Source organism: Gopherus flavomarginatus, chromosome 4, assembly GCF_025201925.1.
Source record: "Gopherus flavomarginatus isolate rGopFla2 chromosome 4, rGopFla2.mat.asm, whole genome shotgun sequence".
NCBI classification, from domain to species: Eukaryota; Metazoa; Chordata; order Testudines; family Testudinidae; genus Gopherus; species Gopherus flavomarginatus.
The window spans coordinates 149,552,658-149,575,583 of NC_066620.1; the positions used below are offsets into that span (position 1 = coordinate 149,552,658).

General features: G+C 43.3%; 1 protein-coding gene and 1 long non-coding RNA gene across 4 annotated transcripts in view; both read right to left on the reverse strand.

Moving 5' to 3' along the window:
• Positions 1-3,376: 3,376 nt before the first annotated feature.
• LOC127049080 (uncharacterized) lies at positions 3,377-4,201 on the reverse strand. The gene is made up of 2 exons (XR_007773875.1): positions 3,739-4,201; positions 3,377-3,473 (listed from the first exon to the last, which is right to left on the reverse strand). It is a non-coding gene; the product is annotated as an uncharacterized LOC127049080 (long non-coding RNA).
• A 1,495-nt stretch (positions 4,202-5,696) lies between these two features.
• ORC3 (origin recognition complex subunit 3) overlaps positions 5,697-22,926 on the reverse strand; it is a 260,786-nt gene continuing 243,556 nt past the window's right edge. For 2 of the 3 annotated variants that reach the window (XM_050950111.1, XM_050950112.1), the window contains 5 exons: positions 22,676-22,773; positions 21,496-21,637; positions 9,456-9,572; positions 8,947-9,026; positions 5,697-7,895 (listed from right to left, as the gene is read on the reverse strand). In XM_050950111.1, the coding sequence (XP_050806068.1) occupies positions 7,790-7,895; positions 8,947-9,026; positions 9,456-9,572; positions 21,496-21,637; positions 22,676-22,773 (543 nt within the window). In that variant the 3' untranslated portion in view covers positions 5,697-7,789. Of the gene's footprint in view, positions 7,896-8,946; positions 9,027-9,455; positions 9,573-21,495; positions 21,638-22,675; positions 22,774-22,926 lie in introns of those variants that run through there. The other variant, XR_007773973.1, reaches the window with a different exon arrangement.

Sequence of the window (22,926 nt, forward strand, 5' to 3'; positions counted from 1 at the left end):
CTGAAGTAGATGAGTTTAATTTAGCAAAAGGAAATAGACGGAAATATTGAGTAATTCTGCAGAGGTTAAGAGATGATTCCTCTGTTAAATTTGGATGAGCTGCTTCATGTGGAAGCATGTTCTTTACGTAACTGACCAAAAACTTCTGATTTGATATTACTGATGTACTCAGCATGTGTTCTTTTCTCACCCCCAGATTTCAGTGATATCAAAGAAATCGGTTTATAAGACAGACCTGGATATTTTTTCACTCTAGGAATATAAGCTGTTTAAAACATAGCTTTTGGTTAACCTGCAGTAACCAGATGTGTCTATATTCATGTTAGATCTTGACATCCCACGCCCGCTATTGTGTTGGGAAAAGGTTTATTTTGTCTTATTTTGATATTTAAAGTTGAACTGCAATGGTTAAAGACTCCAGACAGTTTCAGATGTTGGGATGTGAGCTAAGTCCTTCTGTTTGGCAAACTGTCTTTAACTGATCTTTACAACATCCATTTTTGGAAAGCCTTTCTCTTCTCTTCAGTCCCTCATGAACTCTCATTTACTGCAGTAGTGACTTCTCTAGTACCAAAGAGATGCAAATAGCTCTAGTTGTATTCTGAATTTCTGTGGGCTGCACACAATTTACTCCTCTACTCACTGTGCTTGGACTGTTGAGGGTTGGAAGACGAGTATAGTGGACAAGGAAGCAAACTCATCTACATACTTCCGTTATACTCTGGCCTTTTTCCATCTTGAGGTACAGGGAAAAATAGTCAGACCCATTCCTTTCAAAATCCAAAGCAGGGAATATGAACTGACATCTCTAATGTGTCTGCTTGGGACCTGCTTAACCCTTCTCCTTCACGCTGACTACCTTAGTGCATTTTTCTGCTGTGGATGTGGGGAAGAGCACTGCTGCATCAGAGTGAAACCTTAGCTAAACACCAGTGTCCTAGTATATTTTGTCTCCTGGATTGTTTTTCAGGACATCCCTCCTGCTAAATTGATTAGCTAGGTGGTGTCCACATTGAGTGAATGATAGCGATAAGTGCACTATTTAGTACAAATTTCTTAATATGCTATGGTGATTGGGCATTGTAGAATGGGGCTAAGAGAATCACTAACTCTGGCTGATCTTCCCTTTTATGGTAAGCATGAGGGGGAGGATAGTTACCGTAAATAACACGTGCTGTCATACCACTATAGCTATGTTTATGCTGACCCACAATCTCTCCATCTCAAGTACACCACCACTACAGCCGTGTGTGTATTCTAAGGGTATGTCTACACTACCCACCGGCTTGGGCAGTGACTGATCTAGCGGGGATCGATTTATCACATCTAGACTAGCCCAAGCCCTCTCCTGTCTACTCCTGTACTTCAGTGCCGCGAGAGGCACAGGAGTCAATGGGGGAGCGGCAGCAGTCAATTCACTGGGGTGAAGACACCATGATAGGTTGATCATAGCTGAAGTTGTGCAACTAAAGATCAATTTCCCACGCCAGTGTAGACCAGGGTTAAGTGTAGCTTGCTTAATGCCAGTTTGAACTGAACCAGATGGATGAGAAAATGCTTATAGTAGATACCTGAACGGCTTTAGGTAACCTTAGCCAAATTCAGGGTGTGTTTTTAATACAATTGATGGCATAGGTGTGTGTTTAAACATTTTTACTGTTATTTAAATTTTCAGTTGTGGGAAATTATTTAATGACATGGGAGATTCAGAAAGTTAAAGCATAACTGTTAAAACAAAATAAGTATCTGTACATTAAACTCAGTTCTGAAACAGCATTGTTCTTACTTGGCGCTTGGCGTATCTATATTTTCAGTGGGGTGTGTACAGTGAAATTGACATTTAACGATACATTAATTGTTCCAAGCCTATCTCTAGGCTCTTTTGCTGCGGCTGCTATTTTTTGGTCCCCTTTTTTCCCTGAACTCCGTGCTATTAGGATGCATTTCTAGCATGTGAAGGCTGTGATGACCTAGGCATGGTGGGCTCTTGCAGTTTGGTTTCAAACTTCAGCTTTTCCTTGAAGGAACTGAGCGGCATTTTCTGTGATTTATCAATTATCACTAACCAATGGGAAAGATGCATTTTAGGGGTGGTATTTGTCTTGCCAATTCTTTCCTCAACCTGTAGTGCTGTAGGGATTTTTAGCCTTCTATAAACAAATGTTGGAATAATATATCAAGGGTCATGGTGAATTCTCTATCGCTGCCAATTTTAAATCAGATTTTGTGCTTTTTAAAAGATACGCTGTAGGGCTTATTTTGGGGAAGTTCTATGGCTTGTGTTATACAGATTAGAGGAGATCAATGATCTCGTCCTGGAATCTATAAATACAGTGTTTGAACACATGTTTTTGCCCCCTTTTTCTTTCATTCGAAATCCCTTTAAGTGCAAAGCCTGTCTTCCACCTTTCAAAGTTTTTGGAGTAGGCCAGGGGATGACATGCAGTGTGATGTGGGGAACCTCTTAAAACCACCATGCTTCTGTGCAAGTGCCTGTGGCAGAGTATTCCACTTAGGTGTTACGTAAAACGAGTTCCCTGCAGTTGGATTGTTGGCACTGACTTGTGGCCTGCACGGTTATACTTGAGTTAAATACTTGTTTTTTTGCCAGTCTTGTGTAGCTGTAGCCTACAATCCAAAAGCAAAAATAAGTTGAATGCAGTGACCATTTTTTCATTTAATAAAATGACACTAAGCTGGGTTAGCCCACTCAGGCAACCAGTTTATAAACAGAAGTCCATTACTAGGAGCTATAGCATAAGGAAGAAGCAAGCATGTTCTACCAAATTCCCCCCCCCCGCCCCCCCCCCCCCAAACTATCATGTAATATTTATGTTCCCCAGCCTCTTTCATGTGGTATGAAAGGAGTGATAGATTGTTCCAGCCACCAGGGCTGAAAATGTATTGCATTGTCTATAGGCAAGGCGATAGGAATAGCTATTACTGTGGTCTTAAAATTTAGGTTGCGAGGAAGGAGATTGAAGTCCACTATCTCCATGGTAGCTGTCAAGGTATTATTCCCACTTTGAATTTTAGTGTCCAAAAAGTGGGGACCTGCATGTACCCTTCTAAGCTTAATTCCTAGCTTAGATCTGTTAGTGCTGTCGCCAAGCAGAAATTCCAGTGTCTGGTACACTCTGTCCCCCAAAACCTTCCCTGGGGAACCCCAAGACCCAAATCCCTTGGATCCTAAAACAGAGAGAAATAAACCCTTCCCCCTCCCAGACTTTCCCTGAGAGAGACACTGATCCAAACTCCTTGGATCCTAAAACAGAGAGGAATTAACCTTTCCCCTCCTTCTCTCCCCCCACCACTCCCTGGTGAGTTCAGACCCAATCCCCTTGAGTTTTACACAAGGAAAAAAAAATCAATCAGGTTCTGAAAAAAGAAAGCTTTTAATTAAAGAAATAAAAAAAAATTCTCTGTAAAATCAAGATGGAAAATGTTTACAGGGTCTTTAGCTTTACATAGGCCTTGGCTACACTCACACTTTACAGCGCTGCAACTGGGGTGTGAAAAAACACCCCCCTGAGAGCTGCAAGATCAGCGCTGTAAAGCGTCAGTGTAATCAGGGCAGCAGCACGGCTCCCAGCGCTGCACGCTACACCCGTAAGGGATGTGGTTTACATGCAGCGCTGGGAGACCTCTCTCCCAGCGCTGCCGCTCTGACTACACTCACACTTCAAAGCGCTGCCGGGGCAGTGCTTTGAAATTCCAAATGTAGCCATACCCATAGACTAGAGGGATTCCCTCCCCTCTAGCTTAAGATACAAGTTACAGCAAACAGGTAAAATATCCATCCAGCAAAAACACATTTGCAAATAAAGAAAACAACCATAAAGACTAATCCGCCTTCTATCTAATACTCACTATTTTGAACATGAGAGACTGTTTCAGAAAGATTGGAGAAAGATCTGGTTGCACGTCTGGCCCCTTAACTCTGAGAACAAAGAACAAAACAAACAGCACAAACAAAGACTTCTCTCCACCAAGATTTGAAAGTATCTTATCCCCTGATTGGTCCTTTGGTCAGGTGTCAGCCAGGTTCACTGAGCTTGTTAACCCTTTACAGGTAAGAGACATTAACCCTTAACTATCTGTTTATAACAGTAGCATTCTCTGAAATGCTTCTAGGAACAGAATTGAAGGGTCTCACTGTGTGAATGAGATGATGGTGTAGGGAGAAGGGGGAGTAGATTTATTAGGAACAGGATAGCCTTTTGGGAAAGGAGGAGCCTATAGGGGGAAGGATGGAACCAGATTCCTGATATGTAAAATTAAAGTTTAAAAATCTCTTGTACAACTAAAGGGCTGGGGGGCTGGGGGGGAAGGTGACAGGCTTGTTCAGACAGACACATCCCTCAGAGAATCTTGTCTATTAATGGGAATTCTGTATATTCTGGTAAGGAGAGAAATTGATAAAGTACGGATAAGAACTAAAACAGTCAACTGAGTCTTATTCAGTTACATCACATAATGACAGCTAAACAGTGACAAATTTTATAAGTGCTTGCATACAAATGAATCTGAGTGCCTGGTATTAAAGAGGATATTGATATAATAGGCATCTTTGACTTGGTGAAATGATAATCAATCGGACATGGCGGTACTAATAGTACAAAATATATAGGAATGACAATAGGTCATGCTGCTGGGGAGCAGCATATGTGAAAGTCAAATACAGTAATCTTAAAGGAATTAAACTACTGTAGAATCTCTCTGGATAGAAATTCCATGCTTGAATAAGAATATAGCAATAGGGATACACTAATGGCCAAGATGGTGAAATGCGCCAGACAATTAGAGAAGCTATTAAAAGAAAAGTCAGTAATAATGGGGGATTTCAGCTGTCCCCATAGTGACTGTGTATGTCACCTCAGGATGGGATGCAGAGAAAGTTTCTAGATACTGTACCATTAAGGGAAGAGGCAATTCTTGATTAGTCTTAAGTGGAGCTGGTTTGAGAGGTAACTATAGCTCTAGGTTTTGGCAAGGAGAGACAGCAATATCTTGAGCTGCAAAGTTTTTTGTTTTTTTTTTTTAATTTATGTATCCACTCACTCCATACATAGTCTTTGCACTCCAGTTGATACATGTACTGGGCAGATGTAACTGCATATAAATTTGATCACCTGCTACTTTGTTTTTCAACTTTGATTGCAGCCTGCACATTTCTGTTGGATCAGTCAATTTGATCAGGTTCACATTTAATCAAAATCTGATGCGGATGGGGGCTGTGTTTATTGACTTCAAGATGCTCTGTCCATCTGCTCAATTTTACCTCAGTTGTAAGCATTTTTCCATTTTGTTTATTGGCCCTGTAGAATTTGTAATCAGCAGCAGCTTCAGCTGCTTAGGTCTTCAACACCTGTTTACCTTTCCTTGAATTTTGCTTTCTTATACTCCTCCTTTGCCTTTCTCAATAGTTTGTTGGCCTTTATATGCAGGAGCTGTATTTCAGTACCTTCTTTCCTTGATGGGATGCTGCATCTCCGGGCTTATCCAATTCTTGTTCTGCCTCTGCTGATATCAATGTGTGAATGCTGCAGCTTAAATCACATTCTCTGAGCACTGCTCATTTTTCTTCCAGTCTCTCACCTCTGCTTCTGGCAGTGCCTCAAATCTGTTCCTTAATTAACATTAAACTACTCACATTGTTTTGATTTTTAATTTTATACTTTTTTCTTTACCACTTTGTTTAAAGGTGATCTAACTTTAATTTCAATTTAGAAATGCAAGTATTATGGTCACTGCTTAATCTGCTGCTCTATATGCCCTTACATATTGAAAAGATTATTTGAATCTCAAAGTAATGCAGATGTGGTTGATTGTCTGTCTGTTTTTGTTTTGTCATCTGGTGAATTACATTTGTGTGTGAGAGGGAATATGGCACTTGCAAGAGCTAGGTCAGATACTTAGCACAGTTCAAGAAGCATCTTGCCATTTTGGTTGATTGTTCCCAATGCATGCTTTTCCCAGTTGCTCTTTCCATTGCTTGGTTGTCATGTTCTACTTTAGCATTAATGTCACCCATCACAAGGAGTAAGTCATGTTTAGGTATTTTGTCGGTCACATTTTGGAGGCAATTACAGTATATAACTCATCTTTATCCTCATCACCATGTTCCTTTGTCAGATTTATTTTTTTCTGCATATGAGCAAGTGGGTTCTTCAGAAATTCAATTATTTCATCAAAGAAGGCAACCAAGGGCGTTTATTTCCCCCTCCCCCAAAGAACTATGATTTTGTCTTTTTGGACAGCATGCATGCAGTTACCAGTCAAAATTTCCACTGGCTGGGAAGCACTGGTTGGCCTTTTGGAGTAAATACATAACCCTTCAGCTGTGCAGCTCCTAGTAATGGGAGTAAGACTCTCTGGACTGAAGTTTGCACACACCACACTGAGAATGTATCTGACTACTTTTGGGGGCTATTTATCAGCTCATTAGAAAAAATATAACTTTGGTCCTTGCTTTGATGTAGGCCAGCTTGCCCATGCTATTCCACACTGAGATCTAACTTAAAAAAAAAGTCAAACATTGCATAATCACATTTACTTCAACTATTTATCTTCCTGGGTGAAAAGTCACAATAGATTACTGTATCAGGACAATCCTGTAATTGCAGATTTTTAATGCTGAGAAACAGTGTACCCTTATTTTAGGCTCCCACATAGTACTTCCAGACTGATAGCACTTTACAAACAATTCAGAATCAGTAGGTTTGTGATCTGGTGTGGTTCTGTCTTAATGTCTACACTTCACTAAGATAGGACAGCCCCATGATTAAACTTGTTTCATTCCTTGCATAGGGCACAAGTGGTTTGGAATGTTCGACCCATCACATGATAGCAGTTGAATAGCTGTCAGTTATAAAATCATGTCAACATTACATTCCCACACAGCTGTTTCTTACTTGTCCCATGACAATGAACAAAAATCTTCAGGAGAGAGATACTGACCTTGTACTTTAAAGGGGTATTTTATTACCTTCCTTCAGCACTCAACTCTGCAATGTTCTCATTTCTCCTATCTGGATAATGAAATCTAACTGATAATGTAGGCTAGCTAAAGGAGTATTTTTGAAATAGTCTTATTTACTGTCCAGCTATGTTATCAAATTGGATAGGAACAATTGTTTTTGTCCCTTCAGGAACACTTTTCCTTCATTTTCTAGTACAGAAACCCAGTTTTCATCTGTTTGTAGATGAATCTTTGCAAGGTACCATCACCAGGATCATCACATAGTCCTGCTTAGAGTGGCTGGTACTGCACACCACAAGGGAGGTCGCAGTGGGTTCTGGTTACAGAGGCTTATTTAAATTCTCACTGCATATTTTCAAAAAAAAATTCTGCATCTGGAGAACATTTCATAACGTGACCATTTAAATCCAAATTATGAGCAAATAACATTCAGCATTCAAGGCTACACATTAAAAGAAAATTCAACACAATCTCATTCTGGCCTCCTAGCCTAAACCACATCATACATCACAGAAGATGAAAACTGGTATAGAAAAGGGGTCAGAACTTGCAGTTTTGAGTGAATATTAAATCATGTACTAAAGCTGACTCCTTGTCCATACAAACATGTATAGAAAAGAGGTAGTATTTTGTTGGCAACTAAAATGTAGTACATAAGTCAAATCCATCCTTAGTTTTAACTCCTTTAACATCAGTAGAGTTACATAAGGGATTAATTCATCCTAGGGGCTGCACTGTCCCCCACATGCCATAATGAACTTTCACAGGCAGCATACAGACATTTGTTGGTTGGTCTTGTTATATCATTTAACAGCCTCCCCATGTCAGTCTTGCCACGTGATCTGTTTTCTGTTTGCTAGGCTTTATGAACCCTAAAAGTTCCAGTTCTGAAACAGCTCTAATAAAACGAGCACTGGAAGTTCTGGTAAAGGAAATTAACAAGTATACATGCCATGATTAGAATAATTGAATTTAATGAAGTCACCACTTAAATTTCTCTCTAGCATGGGAGGGATTTATTGGTGCATAGTAAGCACTATTTCAAGAAGGTGTGCGCACAGATTGAAATTTGTTTAAATCATGGCAACATGACCTCTGACCTACAGGATAAAGTAGTCCTTGCTCTAACCTAGGGGCTCTCAGGACCTCTCAGGGGATCATGAGGTTATTACATGGGGGGTTGTGAGCTGTCAGCCTCCAACCCAAACTCTGCTTTGCTTCCAGCATTTATAATGGGGGGGGGGGGCTTGCACCCAGAGGCTTGCTATATGAAAGGGGTCACCAGCAAAAAAAAAGTTTAAGAACCGCTGCTCTAGCCTGTGCAGGTCCTAGCTGTTTGGGTTGGATGTGGTGGTGACTGAGAGGGGGCTACAAAATATTAATTTTGTAAACTCAAAACATTTAGGGTTATTTTGTGTGTACATCCCTGGACAACAAAACTGGAAGAACGAGGGGAAGAACCCCACCTACCTGACTGAAACCCATCCTCTGGTTGCAGAAACAATGCCCCAGTGTTTGACTTCAATTCAAGCATTAATAATTTTTATTTGCATAATAAGTGAGGTAATGCCTTTGATGTGCTTGTTTGTGCCATTCATCTCTCCTCAACACCTAGATATACTTGATTTTAAATGGTAGAGGATTTAACTTCCTTAGAAATATTAAATGCAAGTTGACATTTTTAAAGGAAATCTACAATATGCTGCAGAATAATGAAATGGCACTTGGGACCTCACCTAACCCTAAAATAATTAAGGTTTTGGCAAAAACCACCATATGACACAATGATCAACTGTCCTTTTGTATTATAAAATTTCGTGAAGAGTATTTAGCCCTCTTTCAGTCAGTTCTCGGTGCATGGAGAAGCTGCATTGGTAAAAGCTTTGTTCATCCATGAAAAAAAAGGCCAGTGATTTGTACATATATGAACATTAAAAAAAATTCAAGCAAGAAATAAAGGATACTGGATAATTTCATCCACCTGGTCTGTGGCCACTGCATCTGGGTCTGTTCCTTCAACCGCTGTTACCACAGTTGAAAAGGCCTAAAGAGAAATGCAGGTAAGATACATAACCTCTCCAAGCACACATCTCAGAAACAGTACTTGCATTACACAGGCTTTTCTGTGAACGTGTGCATCAGCATATGTTAAAAGGCTAAAGAGGAAAAAGGTAGCTCTGTAAACCATAAAATTTGGTTTACTCAACATAAACGAGGTACAAGCAGCAACAGGGATTTTCATTGTTGGGACAGCAGTGATTCCCGGCACTGGGAGGGGAGGTTGAGTGGGATGGTGATTTGTGGGCCTTACATGTACTTGCAGGGACAGGAGTCAGTGTGGCATGAGAAGACTTTAGCTTTCAAAAGTGATGGCACTGAAGAGAAAAACAAAATGAAGAAAACCATGCAAAAAAAAAATCAGCAAAATCTAGAGACTATACATATATAATCAAATATTTTCATTTTCACATACCTCTAACCAGTCAACAAGATTTATTAATCTGCCACACTCCAAATGAAGTTTATACACGATGCATATGTCAGGAGCAGTATTAGAAATGCATCCGACGTCACTTTTCAAAGTTTGATTCTGGTAGATATAAAAAAAAAAAAGAAAATGAAGGAAGTAGTTTTCACCGCATATTTTATCTTTAAAGATCTGTAGTATTGAAAGCAAATATGATCAACCCCAGATGACTCAGGAAGTTAGTACAGTCAGTATGTTTCCATATTTATTGTTTGTGCCTCTAGAAGTACGGTGATGAGTACAAACAACCCCAACTCTCCACTCCCCGAAAAAAAAACACACAAAAAACCCAAACACAAATCCACTGGTGACATAAGAAATTATACGATGTATCATCTGGTTTGCAAAAAGACGATGTTACTCACCTTGTGCAGTAACAATGGTTCTTTGAGATGTGTCCCTATAGGTGCTCCACTTTAGGTGTGCTTGCGTCCCTGCGCTACTGACAGAAGAACTTCAGTAACAGTGATCATTAGGCCCGCACATGCCCTGTCTCTCCTCATGCCCTACCACAAGGCTAGGCAGTGCACATGGACTAACCTCCCTCAATTCCTTCTCTAACGCAGAGTAATAGAAAAACACTCCAAAGTAGAGGGGAGGAGGGCTGGGTTGTTGAACACACAGCGGGAGACACATCTCAAAGAACCATCATTACTGCACAAGGTGAATAACATTTTTTCCTTCTTTGAGTAGCCTCCCTATGGGTGCTCCACTGTAGGTGACTCCTCAGCAGTATCCCTATTGGAGTTGGGTGAGTTACAGATGAGAATACTGTGGTGCTGAAGATGGCATTGATTGCATAATGTTCTGAAAAGGTGTGGACTGATGCCCATATCACTGCTTTACAGATCTCTGATAGGGACATTCTTGAAGGCGGCGATGGATGAGATCAACCTTATGGAGTGCATGCGAATACTATATGGAGGGATCATATTGCAAACTTGATAACATTGTCTAATGCAGTTTGAGACCCACTGGGAGAGTGTCTGGGTTGATATTGCTAAGAGCCTTGGACCTTTCTGCAAATAGAGAGGAAGAGCTTAGGAGAGTTCTTGAAAGTCTTTGTCCTATCCAGGTAAAAGGCTAGGGCTCTCCTGACATCTAATGTGTTTAATATAGCCTATCTATTGTCTCTGTAGAAGGTCTGAAGGCGAATCAATTGATTCATGTGCAAAGGAGAGGTTAACTTAGGGATGAAATTTGGATGCAACCTTGTCCCAAAAGAATACTGTGTGTGGGATGTGCTATCAGAGCTGCCATTTCTCCTATTCTCCTATCCAGGTTGATTGCTTACACACCTCATTGAGAATGGCCTTCCTGATAGCAAACAGGTGGCCATGGGTTCTAAGGGAGACCTAGTCAGTCCTTTCAATACCGAGTTTGGGTACCATGTGGGGATAGAAATTTGGGCTGTGGGAAAAGGTTTACTATATGCCTGAGGAATCTTGTGGTTGGGGGAAGGCTGCTATAACCGCTAGGTGGACTCCAAGAGTGGAGAGAGAACCCCCATCTTTTTAGGGTCAGTACATATTCTAGGATCTTTGGAATAGCTGCAGATGTTGGGGAGATTTGTTGGGAAGAACACCAAAACTGGAATCTCGACCATTTTCGCAGGTACGTATGGTGTGTTGAGGACTTTCTATTGTGTAGTAATACCTCACAATACCTAGAGCAGTGGTTCTTAAACTTTTTTTTACTGGTGACCCCTTTCATATAGCAAGCCTCTGGGTGCAAGCCCCCCCCCCCATTATACCTCCTCCGAGCAAGAGTTCTAAGTGTTGGAGCCATGAAGGAGCTGCGCCTTGAGGCAAAGAATCCCTAGGTTGGGATGTAGGGTGCGTCCTTTGTTCTGCAAGAGGAGGTATGGCATGCACTGGAGAGAGATCGGCGGGCACATTGTGAGTTATGACAGGTAAGAGCACCAGGTTGGTCTTGGCCACGTAGGAGCAATCAAGCATGACGTGTGCTCGCTCTCTCTTATTTTTAACAGGACTTTTGACAATTGGGGGAAAGGAGGAAAGGCATAGAGAAGGTGTGGAGGAGAGCATTGCTCATGAAGTTTTGTCCTATCCCTGCTTTGGAGCGGTAATGTAGGTAAGTGGCGAACTGTTCTGTGGTCAGTGTGCCCCATGGCCTGAATAGATCGTGAAGTACAGCTGTTTATCTCCCACCCATGGTCATGTGGGAAGCTGCTGACAGTGTGACATCATGAGAAATATACCAGTTCCACAGACTCATTGCTTCTGCACAGTGGGAGGGCAACCTGGCTCCCCCTTGGCGACTTATGTAGTATATACTTGCCATGTGGTCTGTTAGGAGATTCGTTTGTGATCCCTTAATCAGTGGGAGGAAATGGGCACAAGCATTCCTGACTGCCCTTAGCTCTAGGAGGTTGATGTGAAGGAATAGCTCTGTGGATGACCACCTGCCTTGTATTGTGGGGTCTTTTAGATGCACGCACCACCCTATGAGCGATGCATCAATGGTGAGAAGCAACATCTGGAGGCATTGGATGTGAAGCTTGGCATGTGGTATCATTGTTGTGCCTTCTGCCATATGCCCCAAGAGTTGGAGGCAGTGTCTGGTTGATATTTGTGGGCTCTTCTGAACGATCTCTATGAGTGTGGCCAGGAAGAGGAACCTGCATTGAGAGAGGAGTGCTCTGGCCTGTAACTAGTTGAGGTCAGCACTTATGAATTCCAGAAGTTGAACTGGAACGAGGATTGATTTCTGGGTGTTGATCTGTAGGCCCAGTTCTGTGAAAGTCTGTTGCAGATTTGGTGAGTCAGTGAGCCTCTTGGAGGGACTGAGCTCTGAGGAGGCAATTGTCCAGGTAGAGGTAAATCACAATCCCTTGGGAATGTAAGTGCACGGCCACTACTGAGAGAACCTTGGAGAATACTCTCAGAGTAGGTGATAGCCAGAAGGGAAGTACTTTGTACTGGTAGTGGTCTTGTCCTAGGTTAAATCTAAGGACCTGTCTGTGAGATATGGAAGTAGGTGTCCTGAAAGTAGATGGCTGAAAACCAGTTTCCCTGCTCCAATGCTGGAATAATTGTTGCTAGAGTGACCATCTTGAATTTTTGAGCTCTGACAAACATGAGTACTAATATGGGTCTCCAACCTTCTTTCCTCTTGGGTATTAGGAAATAATGAGGGTAAAACCCTTGCCTCACAGATGTTGAGGTACTGGTTCTATGGCTTTTAACTGGAGGAGGAGATGATCCATCTCTTGTAGTAAATTCTTGCAAGATGGGTCCCTGAAGAGGGACAGGGAAGGGTGTTGGGGAGGGAGTTGGGAGGTAAAATGGAGTACCCATTATGAACAATCTCCAAGACCCACTAGTCTGATGTTATGCATTCTCAGATGCTGCAGAACATTTTCAGATGGTGCCCAAATGGTGGAAAGCAGTGGTCAGCTGTAGTGGTTCGGGGGAGTGGTCTATCGTCACACTGACCAACATGTCAAAATTGGTGCTTGGAAATGGATGGCTGGGATGTGAAAAACTGTGGGACAGAAGATTTATGCCTAGTGTACTTAATTTTCTTTCTCTGAGGCTTGTAGTAGCGTTGAGTTGGATATTGGAAAGTACATGGTTTGTACTGGGGCTGCAGACTAAATTTTCTCTTGTCGTGGTGTGTAGATGCCCATGCCCAGCGAGCAGAGAGTATCCCTAGACTCTTAAGGTGCGAAGAGAGGAATCCATCTTCTCTGCAAAGAATTTTGTGCCTTCAAAGGGAAGGTCTTTGACAGTTGTCTGGACCTCATTAGGGAAGCTCAGCAGATGTAGTCATGGCACATGCCACATAATCACCACCATGGAGATGGACCTGGGGCTGTGTTGGCTGCATCAAGAGCAGATTGTAGTGTTGTCTTGGCCACTAACTGTCCCTCCTGAATGATGGCTATGAACTGGTTGCGGTGCATGTCAGGCAGCTGATCAATAAAACTGCTGAGTTTCTAGTAGTTCACAGTTATATTTCACAGTTAGGGCTTTGTCACTGGCAATTCGAAAGGCAGAAGAGTAGGCTTTCCTTCCACAGAGGTCCAAATGCTTCCAATCCTTATTGCAGAGAGCGGGCCTCATTTGGTCTTGATGGCTACAAGAATTGACAGCGTCCACCACGGTGGAGTTGGGTGAGAGAAGAATAATTTAATCTTCCTTGCTGGGACCTATTTTTTTCTGGCCCACTTGGATGTAGGCACCACAGATGCTGGGGTCTGCCATATGGTTTTTCTGAGGTCCAGAAGAGCCTCATTAATAGGGAGGGCTATTTTTGAGGATAAGGAGGAGTGGAGTATGTCAAGGAACTTGTGATGGGTGTTGTTGACTTCTTCTAATGGTATCTGCAGAGTGTCTGCCATTCTCTTTGCTAGGTCCTGGAAAAGGCAGAAGTCAGCCGGGGATGGTGTGGGAGGCACGATGGCCTCATATGGGAAGGAGGATATGGTCTTCAGGGTCACTCTTCCTCAATGCTGCCCTCCTGTTCCTTCATGTTCTTCTGGAGGTTCTGAGGCTCTGGGCGCTATAGCCGAGGGGGACGATCTCGGGTAGGACTAGAAGCTTGAGAGGCCTGGGCCACTGGCGTGGTGGAGGCATAGAGCCCCATGGTGGTGCCAACAGTTGACTGCACCAAGGTGGCAGTGGTTGGGCCATCTGAGGGTATGCTTGGGGGGCCCTGTTAGTATTGGGCACCATAGGCAGCCTGAGAGAAGTAGTGATATAGCTGCCTCTGGTTCGCTGTCTGAGTTGGCGCTAGAAAGCAGGAACGTGTGGCAGGGAAGACTCACATACCACAAGAAGACTGGGTGTGGAGGTCCCAGTACTTAGACAAGGAGACTCCTGTACATTGGATATGCAGAGGTCTCTCAAGTGCTGGAATTCCAGTGGTACTGACTGGCTTGATGCCACTAGCAGTACCAGGGGAATGGAGATCTTTGCTCACACTGACCACTCCAGTGCTGAATGGACATTGATGATGGTGCTGATGGAGTAGCATGTACTGGCACCATCATCTTAGTGGAGTGCTGACTCCTGTCCTTGTCCTTTGGTGCTGTTAACTCAGTGCCTGTGCTTATTGGGTTCTTAGGTGCGTCAATGGTATCTGCCATGGGTACTGGTCTGAGATTGTCTCAGTGCAGATGGTAGAGAGGATACTGAGCGTACTGGAGATTGTTTATGGTTGGCTTGGGGCTCACTATGGGGATTTCCTACTCTATTTTTCGATAACTTATAGGAGGGGTCAGTGGCTGATTTCTTCGACTCACAGTCCTTGGAAGTTGAGGGTTGTGGGAAAGAATCACATATGCCAGGGGACTCTTGGTGGGGGTCCAGGGAGGGCTGTCTCCATGAAGATCACCTTCTGATCTCAACTCCCTGTCCTTGCAAGAAGGCCTGGGCTTGAGTTGCTGGCGGAGACCATACTTCCATGGAATGTGGCCTTCCCCAAGATAGCGTATGCACCAGGAGTGCTCATCTGCTATAGGGATAGCCTCTTTGCATGAGAGGTGCTTTGTGAAGTCCGCTAAACCAGCCATTATCCTGTTGGGGAAAGGGTCCCCAATGAAAGAAAAAAAAGGGAAAAAAAATGACCCCCCCCCTTTGGGAAGAAAATAGAAAAGAAGAAAACTACAGCTGTGACTGGGGAGACTAGCTATAGAAATGTAAGTGAAGGTAATGGTCGTAATGGACGGCCAATAGCTCTGTCTCTAGCTGCAGCAGTTGAGAAGGAACCGAGGGGGGGTAGCCCGCGTACATTGGCTAGTCTTGTGGCAGGGCACAAGGATAGACAGCACGTGTGTGGGCGTAATGGACACTGCTATAAAAGTTCTCTGATCAGCAGCTCAGGGACGCAAGCACACCTACAGTGGAGCACCCATAGCAAGTATTTTATTACGTTTATTCCCCTTCTCTCTTGCTTGTTCCATTTTGTACAGCAGAGTAAGGAATATTTAATTCTATAGATCAGGTAAGAAATTGATTAGCACTTCATCTCCGTCCTCATTATCAAATAAATAGATGTCAGAGTGCTTTTTCCCCTCAGGGAGGGAAGGAGTATAAGCATAAATCTGTCTGCATACATTAACAAGTTTACTTGTTTTTCTTATAATTTTATCTTCAATGTGTATAAACCAGTGATCCCCAACGTGGTGCCCGCCGGGGCATTTATGTGCGCCCACGTAGTGCCCAGCAGGGGAGCAAAGCTGCGGCCCCGCGACTGCTGGGGACAGAAACTCCAGGGCTGCAGGCTTCATTCTATGTTAAAGTAAGAATAATAAATATATAAGAATAAAAACTATATATTATATATATAAAAAAGAATAATAAATATAAAACAATGTTTTACTTTTTTAAAATAAATAAGATGAAAACTGTTTGATATTTATTTTGTAAAACCTCCTTAATTTTTCTTACAGGTAGATTAAAAAAGAGCAAATTCACAAGGTAAAGTGAAAGAGTAATTGCCAAATAATTTAATTAATACCTTTTACATGTAAAATTACCCTTTTTATCTTATGGATTCATATATTATGTAATATTAATTTTTTTTTTGTATTAATGTACAAATACAAAATAAGGCTTGAAAAATTGTTGGTGCCCACCACACTCTTCTGAAAACATGAATGTGCTACTGGCCACAAAAAGGTTGGGGACCACTGGTACAAACCATCACCTCTCTCTGGTTTGAAAACCAGTACCTGCAAAGCTGAAGTCTGATTTTCAGAAACCATTCCACATGTCAGGAAATCCAAACTGACAACGCTTTAGTTAGTTGACTATGAAGTTAAAAAAGGACCTTGTCTAAGAAAAAAAATCCTCTATGGTATTGTTGCAATCCATAGCACTGTGACATCAGCTCACACATTTATTCATAGTACTTTATCTATACTGACAGGTCAGGAGCTCCCACTGTGAACAACGCTATTGATTCTGCTGCTATCAGCCGCTAATAACGGGGCTAAAACCCATACGTCAACATTTGGTTGCATAATAGGTCAGTTAGAAAATAAGTTTAAAAAATGCCGAACAAGGACACCACTATAAGCAAAGGTTTTTCAATACAGAGGAAAAGACCAGGCAAGGAATTACCTTCATTTCCTGTTTATTAAAATTTCTAAATTTGCCTTTTACAACTGATTCTTCCAGTTTATGAGCTTTAGCTTCACGATTGGGTACAGCAATCCCAGTGTCTATGGGAAGTTCCCTTAGAGTTTTCAGAAATTCAGTCTAACAGATTTTCATATTCAATAACACTATGCAAAGATGACAGAAATTGAAGGGATTAGGTATGATGTCAGTTTACCTGACAGTTCAGTACAGATGGTTTCAGTCTAAATAGTGTGATTATTAACTAATGCAGCTGATGTCTAGATTGATAAATTGTACTGTATTATTGGTGAACCAGTCAGCAATTCATGAAAATAATGTAATTCATTCCCTATGCTACCATTTTACAAACCAGTAAGACCACTTTGATTTGGTCTGAAATCAAACAGCTGTGTAAAACAGGGCAAGGCCCAACTTATATAGTGCGGGCATTTGGACTGAACATAGGAAAAAAGGAACTAATCAAGGGAGAATACTATTGATCAGCAATGCATGGTCTATGCCTGAGTTTGGAGAATGACAGCTTGCTTAAGATCTTAAGGCCAGGTCTTTATAGCATGCCCTGAGGAAGCTGCAGCAGTGTTCATGGAAACCTCAGCTTCCTAAGGTAACAGCAGATAATCTGTCTCTGCCAGGAAATAACTACACAGGTAAGCAGGAAGTTGTTCTAGAACACAATCATTAATGAAAAGGAGGACCTTTAACACCAACATTACATTTAATTGGCAACTAGTGCTGCTTCCAAGTAAGGAGCATAAACAGATACTCAGGAACAAGTTAAAAACCTGGCTGTGCTCTTTTTTGAGGGGAGCAGATGGAGGAAAAATAAGTTTTTCAGGATCTCTATTTATTCCCTTTATCAAGGGCCTTGTGTCAAAGTATCCCTCCCCCCCCCCCAAAAAAAAAAAAAAAAAAAGAGGGCTAGATGCAGCTTATGGAATTTTTTGTTTTTTGCTGCTCCAAACATCTTGGTGGGATGGGAATTATTACTCAAGTTCTGTGTGAAACTCACCCTCCCTGCAAGATAAAATATGATGCCTCCATGATTCTCTAAGCCCCAGGGATATTTTGGGCTCAGATTCCCCATATCGCACTGACACAAGGCCAAGCAGTTCCTAGCTGTGGTATTTTGAATTGCCAGTAGCTGGGTTTCTAATCAATCCATCAGGACAGAAAAGACAGTTACCTTGTAACTGTTCTTCTTCAAGATGTATTGCTCATGTCCATTCCATTGTAGGTGTTCGTGCTTGCCCCATACACTTGTGCTGGAAGTTTTTCCCTCAGTGGTATCTGTATGGGACTGGCTCTGACGCCCTCTGGAACGGGGCGCATATGCTCCTGGTGAGCCTTGGCATGGTCTTGGGGAATGGGGTGAGAGGGCCCCACTATCACCTTATCATGCGAAGAAGACGAGGAGGCAGGTACAGGCGGGTCAACCAACTCTACCACTTCTGCCATGCGGGCATCAGCCAAGGCTGGCTGAACCTGGGGAGCCCACCCTGACTGCACATCCGAGTCAGGGGGCAGGTGTAAGACTGTCGCCGACCATTTGTCAGATGCCCCCAAGGCTGACCTATGCACCTGCAATGGTTGGGGAAATCCCCAGGGATTCCAGAGTTGCAAAGGGGCAGGCCACTGACCCTGGAGCCACGTTGCCACTTGTGGCCCAGTGGGGAATGCCGGTGCCCCCGATCACTGGCCCTGGCCAGTGAGCAGGATTTCCTCCTTGCTGTCAAAACCTGAGGAGGGGGATACTTGCCTGGGGGACCAGGATGGTGCCAAGGCTGCCTGTCTACCTCGATCCCATCGGTTCTGGCCTCAGACTGCTGCTGAGAATCTGTATGAGGGCAATGGTGCTTGGTGCCACAATCCCAGTGACGGCGTTCGGTAGATAGGCGACGGCACCCTGGTGATTGACACCTTATGCTTTGCGAGTGATGCTGTTCCATTGAGCAGGAGCAGGAATGGGAGTGGATACACCGATGTGTCAGAGTCCACCAATGTGCTTGCAGTGAACTGTTCTGGCGTTCCAGCGATGGGGCTTTGGGGACAGATGTCTCAACCCTCTGGAGCAGTGCCATGAGCTGGGAGAGTGGCTCAGGCACTCCCAGCACCAGGGCTCTGGGGACTGGTGCCGCGCCTCTGCGCCAGCCCACTGGTGATTGCTGCCTCGAGCCCGAGAAACGCTGCTTGGTTTCTGAGGAACGACACAAGGAACTCTGGCAGGCAAGCCAACTCACATCCGTGGGCTGGGTGGTGCTGCTCAGGTGAGAGCTGATGGGACATCCCCTGTGGCAAGGAGCGATGCTGCACTCATGGGGACCACTCAAATGAGGCACCTCCGAGGCAGTGTGGACAGCATCACAGGTGCTGAGTGCCTCTGATGCTCCCCAGGGTAGCAGGTGGGTCTTGGAGTGGGTTTGACCACTCAGTGGGAGTCAGAGCCCAACCTCTGTCTAGAGGGGAAGAGCTGCCCCTCGCGTGCCTTTGCTCTCCTCCGACCCTCTCCTTCCCTTTATGGGACATAGGAGAACATCCCCTCCCAGACTCTTTGCTTTTTAGCTGGTACTGGGGATGGGCATTGGTGCTGGTCTGAGGCCGGTGCCAGTGGAACACTCTGCACTGAGGCCGCAATGCTAGGAGCAGAGTCCGACCTGGTCGGCTCTGAGGCCGGTGTAAGGGCCGACTCCATAAGGAGCACTCGAAGATGAATGTCCTGCTCCTTGTTGGTCTGCGATCTGAAGCGCTTGCTTGTGAGACACTTGTCTCATGCTTGTGTGATTCTTCTTGCTAACGTGGATTTCCCCTAAGCAATTCGAACAGCTTCTATGGGGATCACTGACTGGCCTGGGTTTCTTGCAATAGTCACAAGGTTTGAAGCCTGGGGATAGGGACATGCCCCGTCCCTAGGCTAAGTCCCATTCAGGACTAAAACGAAATCTACACTAAGTAGGGTTGCCAACTTCGATTGGATGTATTCCTAGAGGTTTCATCAGATGACAAATCTTTAATTAAAGATTAATCTTTAAATTCCTGGATACTCCAGGACAATCCTGGAAGGCTGGCAACCCTAACACTAAGGGAACTATAAAACTAACCAATTTCTAACAACTATATACAGAAAGTTCACAACTAGTTGAGAGGAGCAAGCTTGCCGAGGCAAGAAGACATTCCAGTACGGTCACTGGCAGTAAGAAGGAACTGAGGGTTAGGGGGAGCTGGCGTTACCCCTTATACCAGTGCATACGCATGCCACTCCAGAAGGCGCCAGAGCTGGTCCCCTACAAATACCACTGACGGAAAAACTTCCAGCACCAGGGCATGTGGCAAGCACACACACCTACAATGGAATGGACATGAGCAAGCACTCGAAGAAGAATTACAATTCTTTTGTACACATTTCTGTCAGGCTAAATACCAATACAGTTCACATTTTGCTGAGGTAAAAGTTGGGTTAGAGTCCCATGAGAAATGGCGTCATATCATTAATCACTTGCTGGTACTTTACAGTGGCAGATTCTTTCCTGCCTGCACCTTTTTGATAGGAATAGCTCTGGATAGTAAGATCTTTATCAGAGAACTTTTGCTCTGGTGAAAAGTACAAACTCTGCAGAATGTATAGACACTGTTGGGGAAATTATATCTTCAATTCAAACAGATTAAAATAGTAGTAATACACTGCTACAGCCAGTACTCCTACTAGGCACTGAGTTAGACACCCAACAAGCATAAGAAATGCATCAAAAATGCAAAGAACAAATGTGTAAAGATAGAGATCTAGGTCTTTTACATTTCTGTATATTCAATTAAGAGAATATTCATTAAGCACATTAGAAACTGGATTTAGCTGGCTCTCCTAATCTAAGTCTTTTGTGTTTTTATAACCAGATAAAATTGTAAAGGGTCAGATAAATAAGCACACAGACAAACAAAACCAACACAGACTGGATCACAGAATTCAAACAAACATTTATCCAGTTTGGTTCCGGCTTATCAGGTGCTGGGTTTGACTCAGGCAGCAAGCATGCAAACATCTATGAATTGCAATAATCTCGTTATGTGGAAAAATGACCTCATTTTTAAAGGGAAAAAACTGGGACACGGATGGTTTGGATGGGCATCAGGGAACTGCGCATGTGAGTGGGAAAGAGAAAAGAATGCCAACTCCTGCCTCTCCTCAGCCAAGGAGCCTCACTCCCACCCACCCCTTCTCCTTCCCTGCCACCCTGTAGCTTTGACTATGTGCAGGGGAGCTGGTTTGGTTCAAGAGCTCATGGGGAGGTGGTGAGCGGATCACTGAAGGTCTGGAACAAGAAGGGGCAGGGCATCACTATTATAGGCATGAGGAGGAGGGAGTCTTTTAGATACTTTCGTATACAGCCAGTCTGTCCTCAATTTCAGCGGTTCAGCTGACCTCCAGCTCCATCAGACAGTCCATCTACATGAGTTTACAAAGCCACAGGACAAAACACTGTTTTTGTAATATGAACAGGGCCTATGGAACCAGATTTGGTAACTGGAGGACTCTCTTTTCAGGGACACAGGGTCACCCAGTCAAAGTGGAGGGTGAGAAAGTCTTTCTGCTTATCTCTGTAGAGAAGGCAGTTAAAAATGACGCTCTGGAAATTGCCTTCCCATCCAAAACTCTTAATGAAGCAGCATCAGCTTTTTCCTGAATCAGGCAAATTCTCTGGCTGTCAGCCAGTTCCCCAGCTGCTTCATAAAGAGCCACCTGCTAGTTCCTTGTGACAGACCCTACTGTGTCCCAAATGTTATGAAATAGCAAAATTAAAATGCACACATTAGCCTCACACAGACCATGCATGAATTACACACAGAACTATGAACAAGTCACACAGTTGTTGTCCATTTCTTACTTTCAGGTAGCAATAGGGGTTGTTCAGAGCTGTGTGAAGAGCAATCCGTGGGGCAGCATTCAAGTGCTCACGGAGGGTGTTAGCTGTGTTGAAATACACCACCTCGTTCAGGGTCTGCATCTCTGCAGGAGCAAGGTAACTTCTAAAAGAACAACATGGGATGTATGAAAAAAGACAGCTCTTCTACTGAAGGGACACTACAAAACCCCACTGAAAGCTAAGCTTTCACAGAGATAGCAAGAATGTGCATTTCACAACAGGCATGGGCAGAAAATCTCTGAAAAATAAGATACTGCCAATACCTGGAAACAACGTCAAATAAAATGAGAATTTTAGGAATCATCAACTCAGCTTCCCACTTCAAACATTTCTTATCTAGAATCCTACCTACATCCGAGGCAAATTCACCCAACAATGCAGGCAATACCCAGAATGCTGACACCAGTCATCTGCTGTGCTCATTACTCCTACACCACCCATCCAATCTTTAAATCCCTTCACTGGCTTGCTCTCACCTTTGTTTTCAAAATTAAGCTTCTTGTCTTGGCTTATGTAGCTCTGCACAATCTAGCTCCTTCTGTCCTAGTCCCTTTTTGCTCCATACTTTTGATCCTTCCCTCTACTGAACATGCACAACTAATAGTTGCCTTCATAGCCTTCTCCAACCCTTGTCTCCACACTTTCTTCCTTGTGGATGTTTACGCTTGGAACTGTCTCCACGAACCCATCTGTCATGCCTTGCATTAGCCAAAATAGAAATGGATATCAATCCCAGCCTATACAATGCAGAAAAGAAATAATGGATAGACCAATACTGATTATGGTGTGGGCCATTTTGACCTTTTCTTGTCAACTGCCATATTTTTCTTCATCTTCTGCAGCAGCAGGAATGAGTTGCGCAATTTATGTTTCAGACTCCTTACAGCATTCTATGGAAAAGTGGCATTTTCAGAGCCCTCATCCTGACATAGATGGCTACAGGGGCACCCAACAGCAACATTTCACGGAAATAAAAAGAGTAGAGAGGACATGTCTCATATTGCAGGACTACAGCTGTTTCTCCCAAGTCTGAACTGTTTGGTAAACTGTTGTTCCGTGTGTGCGCATGTATATCTATTTTCTATGGTATTTTATGATACTATATCAACTATTAAAGGGTCCAAAGAACAGGAAAGCTCACCTTACCAGGCTGTCTATAAAGTCAACAACTTCGAACCGGAGCATTTCAAACTTGGTTAGCTTCTTAGATCTTTTTGATTCTTTCAACGCCAGCAAAGTCTACAAAAGACAGAAAATGCATAGCCTACTCACTTTGGATGGCAAACCCATTCATCTAAAGTGATACTGACAGGATTATTGCATTTTACAAATCAAGACATGAAAAACGATTGCCATAGCTCTCCTAGGTAACACATACTAATCTAAATGGAA